Source organism: Mustela nigripes, chromosome 1, assembly GCF_022355385.1.
Source record: "Mustela nigripes isolate SB6536 chromosome 1, MUSNIG.SB6536, whole genome shotgun sequence".
NCBI classification, from domain to species: Eukaryota; Metazoa; Chordata; class Mammalia; order Carnivora; family Mustelidae; genus Mustela; species Mustela nigripes.
Genome location: NC_081557.1, coordinates 263,202,079 through 263,218,717, shown reverse-complemented (window position 1 = coordinate 263,218,717; position 16,639 = coordinate 263,202,079). Strand labels below are relative to the sequence as shown.

Below are 16,639 nucleotides of genomic sequence, written 5' to 3'. Positions count from 1 at the left end.
GTAAAGTAAAATCAGCTGTGAGGCTAGGGAGTAGTCAACACAGTTTGTATGAATGATTAAAAACCTAATACAGGAGTGCCTGGGTGGCTCTGTCAGTTAGGTGATTGCCTTCGACTCAGGTCATGAGCCTGGTGTCCTGAGATCGAGCCCCACATCGGGCTCACTATTTAGCCAGAGGCCTGCTTCTCCCTCTCCTTTTGCTGCTCCCCCTGCCTGTTCTCTCCTGCTGTCTCTCTGTCAAATAAATAAATAAATAAATAAATAAATCTATAAAAAAAAACCCCAAACCCAAAAAGCTTAATAAAGAATAGTGAGAGAGAGCTATATAAAGCCTGTATTATTGCTTAATATGAGATAGCCATATGAGATAGTGATCTCTTGTATTGAGCTGGGACATGTTGAAAATGGTGGTTTAGAAACTTCAACCTGGCAGTAATGCATGTCATGGTGGGAAGGATTCAAATGAGATCGATAGATTATGTAGTTAATATTTTAGAGTTGTGAGGAGATCGGGGAAGCTCAGATAGTATGAACTAATGAAGTGTCACAGCAGTTTGTTTTCCATCCTTCCTTTCTTCTGTTACAGGATATACACCACAAAGTATTATCGCTGAACTTCAGTGAATGTCATACTAAAATTCGTCACGTGGATGCTCACGCAACCTTGAGTGATGGAGTGGTGGTCCAGGTCATGGGTTTGCTATCTAATAGCGGACAGCCGGAGAGGAAGTTTATGCAGACCTTTGTTCTGGCTCCTGAAGTAAGTTTTCCTCTCTTCATTTTCATTTGTATGATTTTATTTGATTTGTTCTTACTTGCTTGAACAGGTTTAGATATGCATGTGGCTAAACTTGAGAAGTTGGCATTGAACCCGTTGATAAACATTTGACCCTTGAGCAACACAGGGATTTGGAGCACCCACCTCCCTTGCAGCTGAAAATCCACATACAGCTTCTGACTTTTCAAAAACTTTACTAATAGCCTTATGTTGACCAGAAGCTGATGGTATATTTACCATTAACACGTATTTTGTACCTTATATGTATTCTATAATTCTGTATTCTTACAATAAAGTAAGAGAAAGGAAAATGGTATTAGTAAGAGAAAATACATCTATAGAACTATATCGAAAAAACTCAGGTCAGTGGACGTGTGCAGTTCAAACTTGTGTTGTTCCAGGAGGCAGCAGTAATTTGAGCTTTGTGTGTGTACACCCTTTGCCTGTCTTTTTTATTTTTTTCACCTTGCCTATTTAAAAGTAAGTCTACTGATAGAAATGTATCAATAGATTTACTAAGATTATAGAATTAATATAAAAATATTTTATTTGGTAATTTACATGTTCAAATGGCAAAGTTTCATGTGTTAATTAGTTTTGGTTCTCTTCTCTTGAGTTCCAATTTTTGAATGCTCTTCTATACTACTTTAATATAGCATGTTTAGGGACGCCTGGGTGGCTCAGTTGGTTAAGCAGCTGCCTTCGGCTCAGGTCGTGATCCCAGCGTCCTGGGATCGAGTCCCACATCGGGCTCCTTGCTCAGCAGGGAGCCTGCTTCTTCCTCTGCCTCTGCCTGCCATTCTGTCTGCCTGTGCTCACTCTCTCTCCCTCTCTCTCTGATAAATAAATAAAATCTTAAAAAAAAAAAAAGGCATTTGTCTTTTAAAATACATATATAGCATGTTTAATTTTAGAAGATTTTCCTGAGTCTACATAATATTTCTATAGTGTTAAAATAGATATTGCATATGCCATGTAATTTGTTCTTTTTATGTAGTGCCATATTTATGAGTGTTTAATGGAATATTTGGATTTTGTTTTCCTGTAGGGATCTGTTCCAAATAAGTTTTATGTTCACAATGATATGTTTCGTTATGAAGATGAAGTATTTGGTGATTCTGAACCAGAACTTGATGAAGGTGAGGTTAAGATTGAAGGCTTCTATCCGTACTCTTTAAGGACATGAAAAATATGAAACTTAAATTTGCCTCTGTTATAACAGACTTAAACCCTCTTTTTCCCTTTTGTTAAAAAGAAATAGGTGTTCATTGTATGACATTATATAAAAATCAGACGTAGAAAGTAAAACAGAATTCAGACTCATCCTATATATAACCAAGAGTTATATTGTGAATTTGTTTGGATTTCACCCTTAGCAGTACTTATTTTTATAAAAATGGAATTCTGCTAGTTCAAAGCTTGCTCTTTTCTATTTAATATATCTTCCTTGGCTGTGAATTTTTTTCTTATAAATATTGATCTTTAATTTATATTTGTTTTCATTATCGTACTATTGAATAGATGTGACATAGGAAACCGAGTTACGGCTTAATACCATTTTATTTCCTATCCTTTCCTTTTCTTACTAATAGATCATTTAAAAAAATGAGGGCACCTGCGTGGCTTAGTCAGTTAAGTGCCTGACTCCTGAGCTTGACTTAGGTATTGATCTGCAGGGTCATGAGTTTGAGCCCTGCATTGGGCTCCACACTGGGCTTAGAACCTACTTAAAAAAGTAAATAAAAGGATCCCTGGGTGAATCAGTCAGTTAAGTGCCTGCCTTTGGCTCAGGTCCTGATACTGGGGTCCTGGGATCGAGTCCCACATTGAGATTGTAGCTAAGTGGGGAGCCTGCCTCTACCTGCCACTCCGCTGCTTGTGCTCCCCTTCTCGCGCTCTCTGACAAATAAATAAAATCTTAAAGAAATAAATGACAGTAAATACCAAACTTCATTTTGCTTGTGTTTCACTTAAGAGAACAGGGAATGCTTTAGTAAGAACAAGGTCAATTTTTTGAACTATCATTATCACTTCCTTAGACATGAAAAACATGCACATGACATTGTTGAGTCTCTTATAAAAGAAATGTGTGTTCTGTATTGTCAGAATCAGAAGATGAGGTAGAAGAGGAACAAGAAGAAAGGCAACCATCTCCAGAACCTGTGCAAGAAAACGCTGATAGTGGTTACTATGAAGCTCACCCTGTGGCGTAAGAACAGAGTTTGCTGGGCCAGATTCAGTCTGAACTGTAACGTAGTTGCTAGGTGGTTTTGGTTCCTAGGATTACTCTTAGAAGTCAGTTTTTGATAAAGTTACCTGGTAGGCCAGTATTTGAGGCCCGGTTGTATGTGCGTGTGTGTAAGAAATTTGGAAAGAGTTGTTTTATTTACATAAAAAATTGAACATGGTTTTGCCCAAAACACTGTTTACTTACTGATAATGCAGAATAGTTGAGACAACACAGAGAGCATTTTATTTTCATAAATATGGGGTTTATTTATAGTTAGTATTGAGATGAACATTTTCAGTAACTTAGTAATTCCATTTAAAAATGTTGGGGTTAAAGAGATGCTGCTTATGACTGTTACTCCCTTCCACCACCTAGTTCTTATTGGACTTTGGCATCAAATCCTCTTATTACAAGTTATGCCCATTAGAGAAATGCTCTATTTTATTTAGAACTGATAATTTCAGTCATACTAAAAAATGAACAAAATATCTTGTTGTAGTAATGGCATAGAGGAGCCTTTGGAAGAATCCTCTCATGAACCTGAACCTGAGCCAGAAGCTGAAGCAAAGACTGAAGAACTAAAGCCACAAGTGGAGGAGAAGAACTTAGAAGAGTTAGAGGAGAAGTCGACTTCTCCTCCTCCTGCCGAACCTGTTTCTCTGCCACAGGAACCACCAAAGGTTAGATCAGAGGAGCTCTTTAGGCCTATAGCAGCATACTTTCACATTTGGTGCCATTGATGAAGCATGACCTTTGTTCTATTATGTTAAATCGTTGAATATAGTGAACTATGCTTTTTTATGTATATGAAAGCTGTGGGGTTTTGTAATCCTGAGGAAATTTCTTTGTATTTATGTGCCCCTGCCTCCCCGGCCAAATATCCCTAAGAGTGAAACTTAGGGTTAATCCTTGTCTGTACACAGTGTTTAATCTCTCACATGAAATTATTTGAGTCCATGTATAAAGCTGAGAGTTGCTCTTCCATTCTGTAAGTCCTCTGGGCACAGATGCAACTGGAGTCATGAAATCTCCCAACTTAAACAAGTTGGCCTATGAAAAGAAGAGATACCATTATTTCTGGTTAAAATGGGAGCAATTTCCTTACTACACCAATTAAACTACCTTGGAAAGAAAAGTGACAGCCATAGTGTATCATTTAAGCGTACCTAAAACATCTTTTATCTTTCCGTAAAGTAGAAAGTTAAAGTATATATGGGTAGTGAGAGGAGATTCCTTGTTCAATTTGTGAATGTCTGTTAAAGTTTCCAGTGAGTACTCTCTTCTTTCCTGTCCTTCCCCTCAACACCATCACACACCTTATCTTCCCCCCCAAAGGGGAAAGAAACTGGTTCTATTAGGTTCTTATTTTTCTAGCATGTGTAGTTAGTGGTTTTGTTTTCCATTGCTCATCTCCTTAGAGCAAATAGGAACTTGCTTGTGGATTTATTTAGCAGTCAGACAAAACGAATAATCTTGCATAATGAGATTCTGAAAGCTGGCACATAGACTGGCATGTGTGTGTGTGCCTTTCTCTTGAGGAGGCCTCCGATATAGAACAATAGTTGAGAAATGAAAAGAAAATATATATTTGGAAGTTTCCCTATAGGAATGTTGGTGGTTTTCCATGATTAGTAGTCTAGGTTTGTTGCATTTCCTGCAGGCTTTCTCCTGGGCTTCAGTGACCAGTAAAAACCTGCCTCCTAGTGGTACTGTTTCTTCCTCTGGAATTCCACCCCATGTTAAAGCACCAGTCTCACAGGTAACCCATCTGTGAACACATTGGATTGTATCCTTGTTACATTGCCAATTGCTTATCTTTTTTATACTTCTTTAAATGAGTCAATCAGAAATTATGGATAAAATATTTTAAAAAATTGTATTAAATGTCAGTGCACCCACTTTAAATGCCAAATCTCTATCATAATCTGCATAGGTGGTATTTGGGGCTTGGGTGTGAAATACACATTAAGTTGGTTTGATTGATAGACAGATAAAGTGAGTCATTTAGAAGGCTTCTTAAAATAACAAAAAAATGTTCCTTTTAAAGTTTAAAATTTATTTAGCAAAAATATTTTAAGGAAGGCACAAAGTAGTATGGCATTATAAAAATCACTGTTTTTTAAAAAAAGAAAAAGAAAACTTTAAAAAATACACCACCTAAGCTCAGTCTGTAAGTGGTTCACTGTTTAATTGAAGCCTGTACCAACTTATGACTGTAGTGTTCACTTAACAGATCATTCCAGTATTCTGCTTTCCATCTGTTTGTCATCTTAACCCATTTCAGAGCTTTCAGAAACATTGAAAATAAGACACTGGCTACCTGGTGTGTTTATTAGGTATAGTTTAAAATTAAATTATAATTAAATTTATAGTACAGTTAAAAGGTATTCAGTTCTTTTTTCAACATTTTGAGTCATACTTTATTCCACTAGAAAATTTACATTTAAAATGGTTCATGCATTTACAGTTATTTGTATATGCCTCTTACATGCTCTAAAAAGAGTGAAACTTTGAGGTTTCAAAAAAAGTAGTAATCATTAGACAGTCCTTACGATGTCGGTGCACATAGTCAGCTCCGTAATAGCTGATACATGGGCTCAGGATACCTGTTGTTAACATCAGGAAGTGTTGTGTACTGTCAGATCACAAACCAGAATTCTTAGTGAAGGAAATTAATTTGTCAAGCACAAGCCTTCTGAAGACCTGAGAGTGACTTCGGAATTTTCTTTTGAATTGCTTGATATCTCGTCAGGTTTGCATCTGGCATCTGCTTCGTCTTCCGAGCGTCGGCTGCGCTTACTTTAAACTACCACTAGTTAAAAGTTAGAATAGCTAATGCTTGTTCTGCCTTTAGTATATGCCAGGCCTTGTGCAAAGTACTTTATGTTCATTCTCAGCTAATCCTCAGTCCCCCTCTGAGGGTGGTTATTGTTACTATTGCTGTTTCACAGATGAGTAAATTGAGGCCTAGAATGCCTCACCCTAAGTCAGACAGCTTTATGCTGGGCTTTGAGTTCATGCACTTTGACACCAGAGTCCCTTTGTGACTCACACAAACCTGTAGGTTTCTTTAGCCCTTTGGAGGGAAATGTATCTCCTTTTACATCAAAGAAGAGTACTATTTTTAAGGCCTGTCTAAATTACATTAGATCCTGTCCTTTTGTCCAGGGGATTTTTTTTTTTTTTTTTAGTTTTGAAGTTATTTATTTTTTTAATTGTAGGAGACCATACTTATTAAGACATATTTAAACAGGTACAGTTTATAAACCTTAACTTTCTGGGGTGCCTGGCTGGTTCAGTTGGTAGAGCATCCAACTCGATCTTGGGGTTGTGAGTTCTAGCCCCACATTGGTGGGTGTAGCAATCACTTACATAAATAAAACTTTAAAAAAAAAACAACTTTTCTGATCTTTTTTAGGCTGTATTTAGAATGGATTCATGATTTTTCCGTTTGATTTAATAAACCCTTCTGTTTATTACTTTGGTGTAGTTTCCATTTCCTTAACACCTTTAGCACAGTTTAATAAAAGGAGAATTTTAATTTATTGGTAGGAATTAACTTAGAAGTAGGTAAGGTAATTTCTTGGTGAAAAGATTTTGTCTGGAAATTGACTAGTGTATCTAACTAGCTTATGTTCAGTTGAAGAATTTCTTGTGGTTTTACCTGCTGTCATTGCTTTGATGGTTGTATTTTTATTTCATATTCTGTTTGACCTTCTTTTGTGGAATTTGTCGTCTGAGCACACTTTCTGGTTGCATGGAATTAATTTGTAAGTCTCTAAAGTGTAGTATGTGGTATGTTATCTATTTTATCTTATTGGAGTAAATAATTCTAATCATGAAATTGAGCCTGGAGAACTATAAATACACAGCTGGCTTAGTTAATATGTATGAATCAGTTATTGAAAGGAATATTGTTCGATTTTTGGTCTTGGTTTTTCTTTTGCATTGGCATCATCAGATATCTTCTGAAAGTCAGGTTGCTAAATCCCTGTATGAATTACTTGAAAGGCTTTGGAAATTGTTTTTAATTTTAAATCCTTAAAGGATAGTGAACTTTTCTATTTTGCTACTTGCAGTTATTTTTGGTAAATCAGTTTTGAAAAAAAATTTAGGTCAGTGAGGACACCTCTTAAGTTCTTGATATCATTTGGATTGAGTGAGTCTAAGGTTTTTGTGCAGTTTCTAGATTAAAAGGTACATTTGCTATTTGTATTAATTTCCTAAACATAACTAGCTTCATCAAACTTTGTTAGGGTACATCTATTCTTTAATTCTATTTTATGTTCATACTGAAGTCAGTTGGTGCTTTTAGGCCCCCTTAGTGAAATTTGTAAATAACTGCCTAAAAAGGCATCACATTTCAGCTCAAATTACCATAGAGTGTTAAACCCAAATACAGATAGCAGTGGTCTCAGGGTTATAACATAGAATCCCTTGTCAGGCACAGAACATTCTCCTACAATTTCAAGACAAAAATGTAATTTAATTTTAAATGAACCAAGAGTTACTGGACATTTATGTGTAACATCACTGTGCTTGGTTTTTGGGTGTTGTAGAAATGAATTAAGATAAGGTACAGTCCTTAGAGGAATAAATACATATAAATAATTGAGAAAACTGGAGAGAGTTAAAAAAATTATTTTTAACTAGCAGAGTTCTAGAACATGGGAGGCAAGTTGATCTTGAGGGAAATGGGAAATCTTCATGGAAAAACAACTTGGAAAGAGACATCTGTTAAAAACTGCTAGGATCAGAATTAATATGCCTTTTGATTACAGTGGGTGAAATTCTTTGCAGCAAATTGTCATTTTTGAAAGAAACATAACTGTTTATATCAAAATTTGTCCTTGTAAATTATGATATTCCAGTTAGATAAATGATGAAAAAGTTTGGGACACTGGCTGGACTGAGGTCCTCAGAGATGATCAGACATAAAGACAAGGCTGAAACCACTAGTTTTCTGATTTTGAGGAGGACATTTTCTTCATATCCTGCTGAGTGTTTTCAGCATTCTTTGAAGGTGTATTTTGTCTCTTCCTTGGACCATAAATATTTGGGCAGTAGATGGCCGAAGAGTATGGGAATACTGAAAATGCCACTGTATTAGGGAAAAGGTAATAGCAGATAAAGATGTTATTTTGTTTTATAATAGTTAATTTTATGTGTGTAATTCAGCAGTTAGCAGAAATTTTTGGAAGTCATCTTAGGATGTCCTATTACTCCCTACCTGCCCCTGCCCCAAGGTTTATTAAAAGAAAAGTGGTGGGGTCAGTCCTTAAACAATGACCTGTCTTTCCCATAAGGAAGAACAGTAGGAAGCTAAAGGACTCCTTGATTCTGATCAAGAGGTGTTTACATGTGTCTGTCTTGTTTGTTTAATTGTAACTTAAAAGTAGGATTATTTTAGTTGCCAGAGTAAGCTAAATTGTGTATTTTGAACTATCCATTGTTTTAAGATTTATTTATAGGGGGGGTTTAAAGCTACTGGCTAAGCACTTAAATTTGAAGGGCAGCTAGATAATTAGAAAGTATGTGTCACAATTTTGTGTAAAATAAAGATGGCTGTTTATTTTGGATATGCATTTACATGGAGTGGCTCATCTTGGATTTTTGTGATTTTTGTAGCAGTACCTTTAATGCTGTCTCAATGTGGATGTAAATTTATTGGAAAAATGTGGTTGTAAAAAACAGCTTATTTTGGGTTAGATATCCTTGAATGGGAAAACAGACCTACTCTACAGTCCTAGATTGGTACAGAATATCTTTATAAAAATTAATTCTTCATATACATAGGACACCATGTTAAAAATATTCTGAACTTAAAGTTACCATTATGTGTGCTGGTGACTTGCTGTTAGTTGCTTTAGTTGTTTTGTCTCCTATGGAATGAGTTTCTTTATAATGTGTTTTTTCCCTTGTATTTTAGCCAAGAGTTGAAGCTAAACCGGAAGTTCAGTCTCAGCCACCTCGTGTGCGTGAACAACGACCTAGAGAACGGCCTGGTTTCCCTCCTAGAGGACCGAGACCAGGTGAGTCAGCTGCCTCTGAAGCCTTTCACATTTAGTACTTGGAAAGTTGGAAAAGACTGAGCTTAAAATGCAATAATGTGTTTTATATACTGTTCCTCTCAGTATAAAATTTCTTAAAGGGTTAAGTAACTTGCAGAAGTACAGTCTGGGGCAGAACAGCTGACTTGTAGGGGAGGATTAGTTGACATGCAACGGAGACCTGTATTTTGAAGGTGTAAAAATTTTGAGACAGATTTGATTTGGTTATTGTCACTGGTTTTAAGAATTCAAAACCGAGCTGCCAATAACCTACTCTCTTACTTAGCACTCTTATCTCTTCACAGATAAACAATAAGCACACCCTGATTCTTCTTATTTTGATTGTCTTAGGTATTAAGTAAGTTGCCATGATTTTTGACTTGTTTCCATTGTTAGCTAATATGTGTAGCACCTCTATTTGAATTCTATAAGTATGTTTAGATTGCCTTTGGGAGGAGGTGGGCAATAGTACCTATTAATAGCATATGTAATTATTCCCACAAAAGTAAGATTAAGTGATGTGTGACTAAACCAGAAGTCATGGGAACTGGAGTTTGTCCTAGCTTTGCTACTGCTTGAGTTCATGGTCTTAGGTGAGACCCTTAAAATACGAGCTTCTCTTATGCCATTTAGTTATTACACAAACTTTTCTTGTGTGATGCCTTTCTTATATGCCTCACTGTGTTCTTTGTGTTATTGGATCAAATAAAACTTTTTATATAAATTTGAGCACATTAATATGTATATAGGCTATCTAAATGAGATATTATTACTATTAAATTTACCAATTTGGCTATAACTTCATACAACCAAAAATTAATTTGCAAACTTCAAAATACTGAACAAATATTTAGAACAGATACATCTCACTATCTGAAATTTGTTTGGTTCCTGGGTGATGGCAAGAGTTTGGTTAAGGAGGAACATTTGTACTAATGTTGGACTTTTGTATAATCAGACCATTAGATCTAGAAGAGGTACTTAAGTGATTTAGTCAATACCCTCACTTTACACTTAGTGTCATGTTATTTTCTAACTAACCTACTAATAATAGGCACTTCCACCTCTGTTCAAGGAGCTCACTATCTTATTAAACTAAAATAGGAATATCTACTGTACATTCATTGCTTTGAGCTTTATTACTATGTGACATTATAAACTTTAATATCTGTCCTATTCCTTTTCTCAGGCAGAGGAGATATTGAACAGAATGAATCTGACAACCGTAGAATAATCCGCTATCCAGACAGTCATCAACTTTTTGTTGGTAACTTGCCACATGATATTGATGAAAATGAACTGAAAGAGTTCTTCATGAGTGAGTAGTTTGTTTTGGTTTATTGGAAAATTAAGCAGGGGGGAATAGAGCTTTTTTTATAATGTAATTAGAACTTAAAAGCACGTTTATCTCTCTAAACTGTATGTCCCCAGGTACCAATCACTTTAGTTGATCAAAAGGGAGTAGAAGGTTGTATTGGATGTTCCCCAGGACTGTACCTAGTGTTGACTGGCCTAGTTGTAGAGGTTAGAAGAAAGAGCCGATGCAGACTTAAAATTGGGGATGAGATTCTTGGGGCAAGTTTAAGTCAGAAATAGAAAATGTCAGTGTTTTTGTAACACCATGCAGCTAACTTTCCTTTTGAGAGGGCTAATTGAGAAGGGGAACAAAACAGGCGGCCGGGCTAGTTGTTGGAGTCTTTCTGTGAATGACTTATATGAGTGAATAATGTACCTTGGTTGTCACTGGATGAAGCAGCTTATAACTTTTATTTTGAAATGTTTCAAGTAGATTAAGGTTATTTTTCCTCAATAATTAGAGCTACAAAGTATTCTTTTTAAATATTTAACCCTTGGTGTAATAATACATATTTTCACAGGTTTTGGAAACGTTGTGGAACTTCGCATCAATACAAAGGGTGTTGGGGGAAAGCTTCCAAACTTCGGTTTTGTGGTTTTTGATGACTCTGAACCAGTTCAGAGAATCTTAATTGCAAAAGTAAGTGACTGAAAGGGTGTACATAGTTCAAGACTTTATCATTCCTATTGTTTGTAATACTCGTTTGGTGTATTTTAAAGCCATAGAAGCACTTTTCTTAATGGTGAAGCTAAAGATAGTTTACTAGAAATGGTATTTATGCAAAGAATAAAGATTTATTAGTAGTTTTTTTAAAGCTTGAGGTATGGATTATTTTCTGTTTATTACTATTTTTTTTTTAGCACACACTTATGAGAGTGCAATTTGAGGGGTGGATTATTTTATTTATTTATTTACTTAGTTATTTGATAGCGATCACAAGTAGGCAGAGGGGTTGGGGGGAAGCAGGCTCCCCGCTGAGCAGAGAGCCCGATGCAGGGCTCCATCCCAGGACCCTAGGATCATGACCTGAGCCGGAGGCAAAGGCTTTAACTCACTGAGCCACCCAGGCGCCCTGAGGTGTGGACTTTTTAAATCGCACTATTTGCTCTGGTGAAGAGGGTTGGAATAGATTGCATATTAAAAATTTCCTGGAGTTTTTTGTCAGGATTTTATTTCTTAAGGGAATATGTGACAGTTGCTCTCTAACCTGACCATGTAAATCTTTTTCTCCTTTTAAAGCCTATTATGTTCCGAGGGGAAGTGCGTTTAAATGTGGAAGAGAAAAAAACGAGAGCTGCGAGAGAGCGAGAAACCAGAGGTGGTGGTGACGACCGCAGGGATATTAGGCGCAACGACCGAGGTCCTGGTGGTCCCCGTGGCATAGTGGGCGGCGGAATGATGCGTGACCGGGACGGAAGAGGACCTCCTCCGAGAGGTGGCATGGCACAGAAACTTGGCTCTGGAAGAGGAACCGGGCAAATGGAAGGCCGCTTCACAGGACAGCGTCGCTGAAGCTCCACTGTTGGCAAAGTCTTGGCAGTGGTACATTATTCATCGTGTTTGCATTCTTGTTAATTTTTTTTTGGCTTTGGAATGTGACACAGCCTTTTTGATCATTTCTTTGATGTGAAAAGCATCTTTTGGTTATCAGTTAAATTGAGGTGGACATTATTTCCCCAATTTCACAACAGGAGTCACATTGTTAATTTATAAATCTAGACTTGGAGAATTAAGGACTGAGAAATGACCATATCTTAAACTGTCTACAACAAAATGAACTTAAAAGGACATGCCCAACTGAATTCAGGTCCTTTGAGTCAAAAAAAATATCCTCTGCTGCACATTTTGTTTAAGTGTTACTGTTTCTACCTATTAATGTTGGAAACACAAATAGTGCAATTTGTGCAATTGGAGAATCTTGCCTTTTTTCTTGGCTCCCCCCAAAATACAACCCAACAGAAACTTGTTATGCACTCATCAAAATGCACTAATGGGTACTCTGAACTCATTAACATTGACATCTGCAACAGGAGGCAACAGGGGAAAAAAATCTTTCTTCTTTTTTTCCAGTAGAGAATAGTTTGTGAAATGATGAGGGCATTTTATCTGCTTGCTGTGACCAGCGTGTGTACACATAAACCTTAACAAGACTACAAGTATATTCCAGAAGGGAATCATTTAGTCATGAACTAAATAACAAAAATCCGAACTTCAAATGCTATGGTCTTGAGTATTAGACCAGATTTAGTAGCTCCATATCTAAGATTTTTCTACCTGCCCCTCTTCAGTACAGGGATGGCCGGCTGCTCTACACACTCCTCCCTCTTTCCTTCCTTTCAGCTGTGTACAGTGAGAATTGTCTTTACTGTATTTTCGTTCTCTGGTAATGTAATAAGCATGATGGTGCCTTCTCTTAATACATCATTCCAGTCTTGCTGGTAATTTTGTACAGTATAGTGTATGAATTGCTGTGCTGCAAAGCCAAACAGCTGCAAAATGTTGAAAAATCATTGAAGTGTGTAAAAATTGCAGTATCTTTAAAATCAGTAAAATCGACTAGCATATTATTTACTTTGTTCTTCAGTTAACAACTTTGTGTTCTCTGTGGGAGGGAGTCTTGTGTGTTGGGGAGGGACAGGGAAGGAGGAAGTCAGTTATTTGAGTAAGTCTCTTGTTGGCTTTTCTCTCAGCATGAACGTGAACGTTGAAGCGTATCACTCGAGAGGTGCTTGGGAAAGTCATCACCTTGATGTACATTTTTTATGACCTTTTAAAAGCAGTCAGATTCCATAAATGGCGAGTAAACCTGAAGTGAGGATACTGCAATTTTCGGAGAAAAGAACAGCAGCTCCTAAGTGTTTGCATTTTCTATTTGGGGGGGCAGGGAACCGTCATTCATTTTGCACAATTCTTGAACTGATGTCCGCACCCGAGTGGCTCTGAATTTAAGTCTGGGACGACATCTTTTATTTTTACATAAATCTCTAAACAATTCTGTGAGCAAAGTTTGTAGCTGCTGGATTATTGTCTGTCTTTATAGCAAGTTCCAGTAAACCGCAAGTATGGCAAAGGATATCCAATTTTATGCTTGGAGCATTTGGTACATAACAGTTTCTGATGTTTCAGGCTCTAGGAGTGAGGTAAATTAAGTGTGACCACTTAAAGCTGCTTGTTAGCATGGAAGACTTCTCCAATGTTAGTAATAACAACAACAAAAAAATGCACTTGACATAGTAGCAAACTGGATCTGAATTATGAAACTGTTTGCTATTTTAGTATATTTTGTTTTTCATGTACTGGGCGATATACGTGAAATTAAATCTGTCCTTTTCCCCCCTTGAATGAGGTCTTCCATGTTTGGGGAAAAGTCTTGCACTATTTGCATATATTTTGGGGACACAGATTCCTCATAGTTTCCATTTGGGGGGGGGCTTAAAGATTTTTTTCCTGTTTTTGAACACTTTTACACTTTCTGATGTATAGTACTTGAAGTTCTTACCAGAAAATTACTTTTGAGTTTTGAAGCCTTTATTCAAACTACTTTTAAATAAGTGGTTTATTGTCAGTGTTTTGTTTTATAGCATATTTTTCCTCTACTCTTTTCTTATCTTTCCATTTTAAATATATATATAGTTTCCGATCTAGGATATTGCCCTGCCACCCATAAGAACTGCGTTCTGGCACCAAAAGTAATGACAAATGTTAAGTGTAGTAGAAAATTTTGAGTAAAGAGCCATTCAGCTTCAGTCTTTACATACCATGAAGAAAACATTAAAACATCACATGGAGAAGTTTACATGGTGATTGTTCACCTGCAGTACTGTGGACTTTTAACATTTTGTCCCCTTTTCAGTGAACCAGAGTAAAAATAATTCATTGACCATTACTGTTATTTGCTGATTTTTTTTTCTTTCTTTTCTTTTTTTTTTTTTTTTTGATGGTAATATTCTATCCTTCTGACACTATCGCAACCAAATTGGCTTTACCATCTTGGCTTTAGTAGGTATAGAAGACAATGGATTACCATCTTTATTGCTGTAATGTGTTAAGCATTATATGCTAGTAGAATCTAGTTTAATTGTTTCAGGTGGAAAAGTATTCTTTGAGTTTCCATTTTGAATGTGTTTGGACTAAACAAACAATAAACTACTGACGTCTGCGGCATTTATGTCCCTGATTTAATCTGTAGGTCTGTGCTCCAGAGTATTGTCTCCCAGTCGCATTTCCTACAACCTAAGTGAAAATAAGGAATTGTTCTAAAACCAACTGTGGCTTGTTTGTGGAATTTGATGTCTAAAGAAGTAAAAACATTTAAGGACAACTCGAACATGGTTAGAGATATTTTCCCAATTCACTTAGCTAAGTGGGATACGAGTTAAAGGATAGCATAAGGGAATAAGTTTAAGGAAGGTGAGAATGATCAAAATCATACTGCTTATACTAAACCTTTAAACAAACACCGATACTTGAGTTTTCCAAAGGATGGCTGCCTCCTATCTCCGAAGGAAAGGGAGAGGGATGGGAAGATTGAGTTCCCTGAAGTTACAGGCATGATCCAGTTCAGAAGGCGGAACGAATTTGTCAAGTTCTAAAAGAATATTCAAGGGAAAATAATTAGTCCCATTTGCAAGTATGTATTTCAAATGAAAAATGAGGTCCTAATGCATATATAATTTTAGAACTTGAGGCTTTTGTGAAAAGGGATGGTTATAAATGATTTCTTCCTGATAATGTATTCATAACACTGTTTATGAAGATTCCTTGAATCCGTCTTCACAAGTTTGTACTGGAGCGAAGCCAGAGTAGTCATTATTTCTGTACTCTCAAGGAAGTAAGACTTAAGATTTTTGTAAATATACAGTAAATTCACGTTCAATATTATAATGTAACTTTGATCTAACTTTATGACTGGGGAAAACATTTTCTTAGAAGGGATAAAATGTATATGCTACACTATATTGAAAATCAAGTTTGAAGCAGCAAATTACCATTTGGTCCAGGAAACTTACGTGAAACAAAATATATTGAACATGTCAGCCACACAAGATGCTCCATTTCAGTTATGATTTGATGTAGTCTGTGGCAAGTGAAGGAAAATTTAGTGGATAGCTATTTGTATTTTTCCTTTAAATTAGGACAATTTGTTCATCCTAATTTATATGTAGATATATTTTTTAAAGATTGTATTTATTTGACAGAGACATAGCAAGAGAGGGAACACAAGCAGGGGGAGTGGGAGAGGGAGAAGCAGGCTTCCCGTGAAGCAGAGAGCCCAATGTGGGGCTCAATCCCAGGACCCTGGGATCATGACCTGAGCCAAAGGTGGATGCTTAAGGACTGAGCCCACCCAGGTGCTCCCATAATTTATATTTTTAACTACAGAAGAATAAATACCCCTCCCCCCCCTTTTATTCTGTGTTCCATAAGACTTTCTAATTTAGTAGTAGACTATTTTGGTCTGTTTGATGCCAGAGTTCTAAATTCTTTAAAATCACTGGGTAAATGAACAATATTACATCATGAGAGAAGTTTCCCTTTGTGATAGATTTCAGTAGGTTCATATAGAGAGTAATTGTTCAAAATAAGTTACGTCTGAAGTTGTTGGGGTTTTTTTGAAAAATAGAGACTAAAATTCTAGAATCTGTTTATTTATATATGCACATTTTATGTTTAACATGCACCAGGTTAGGAAAGTGTTTTTATTACCAAATACTGGGCAAAATGCTATAAATGCAGATTCAGAATTAAACTCACAGGCAGGTTACTGGGCCTCTATTGCCAAATTAATTGCTATCGTTGTCCTTGATCTCTGAGATTTTATTTTTTTTCCCCCGGAGTTTCATAAAGCTGGCTGCCTACCCAAATGCATTTTCACCTTCAGGACTTAGTATTCTTTGAACTGCTCTTGTTTTCTGTACTTGATCTTAACCAATTCACAACTGCGGACACGCCAGCCGCCCCCACCCCCAGTCCCTTCTTGCCTCAGTTTCTTCCCTGGTAAACTTTATCTGCGTGGTTTCATTTAGTCCAGGCACAACTGCAGCTTCAGTATATTGTCCATTCAGTAGCTCCCACACAGTGAAACGGTCAAGAGGAGAGCTTTCAAGGCAGCCTGGGCAACTCCACCGTTCAGTGGTGGGTCTTGTTGGGTGTTTGTGAGGATTCTCAGTGACTTCATGTATAAAGCAAGTAAAATAGGGTAGTGGGTCCTCCGCAAGTGATAC

At 36.7% G+C, this 16,639-nt stretch overlaps 1 protein-coding gene across 3 annotated transcripts in view; it reads left to right on the top strand.

Moving 5' to 3' along the window:
* The window catches only part of G3BP2 (G3BP stress granule assembly factor 2), a 35,294-nt gene extending 20,715 nt beyond the window's left edge, over nt 1-14,579 (top strand). For 2 of the 3 annotated variants that reach the window (XM_059385295.1, XM_059385300.1), the window contains exons 4-12: nt 587-760; nt 1,827-1,917; nt 2,885-2,987; nt 3,508-3,688; nt 4,669-4,767; nt 8,938-9,040; nt 10,248-10,376; nt 10,936-11,054; nt 11,655-14,579. In XM_059385295.1, coding sequence (XP_059241278.1) covers nt 587-760; nt 1,827-1,917; nt 2,885-2,987; nt 3,508-3,688; nt 4,669-4,767; nt 8,938-9,040; nt 10,248-10,376; nt 10,936-11,054; nt 11,655-11,927 — 1,272 coding nt within the window. In that variant the 3' untranslated portion in view covers nt 11,928-14,579. The remainder of the gene's footprint in view (nt 1-586; nt 761-1,826; nt 1,918-2,884; nt 2,988-3,507; nt 3,689-4,668; nt 4,768-8,937; nt 9,041-10,247; nt 10,377-10,935; nt 11,055-11,654) is intronic. The other variant, XM_059385305.1, reaches the window with a different exon arrangement.
* The last annotated feature ends 2,060 nt before the right edge of the window (nt 14,580-16,639 follow it).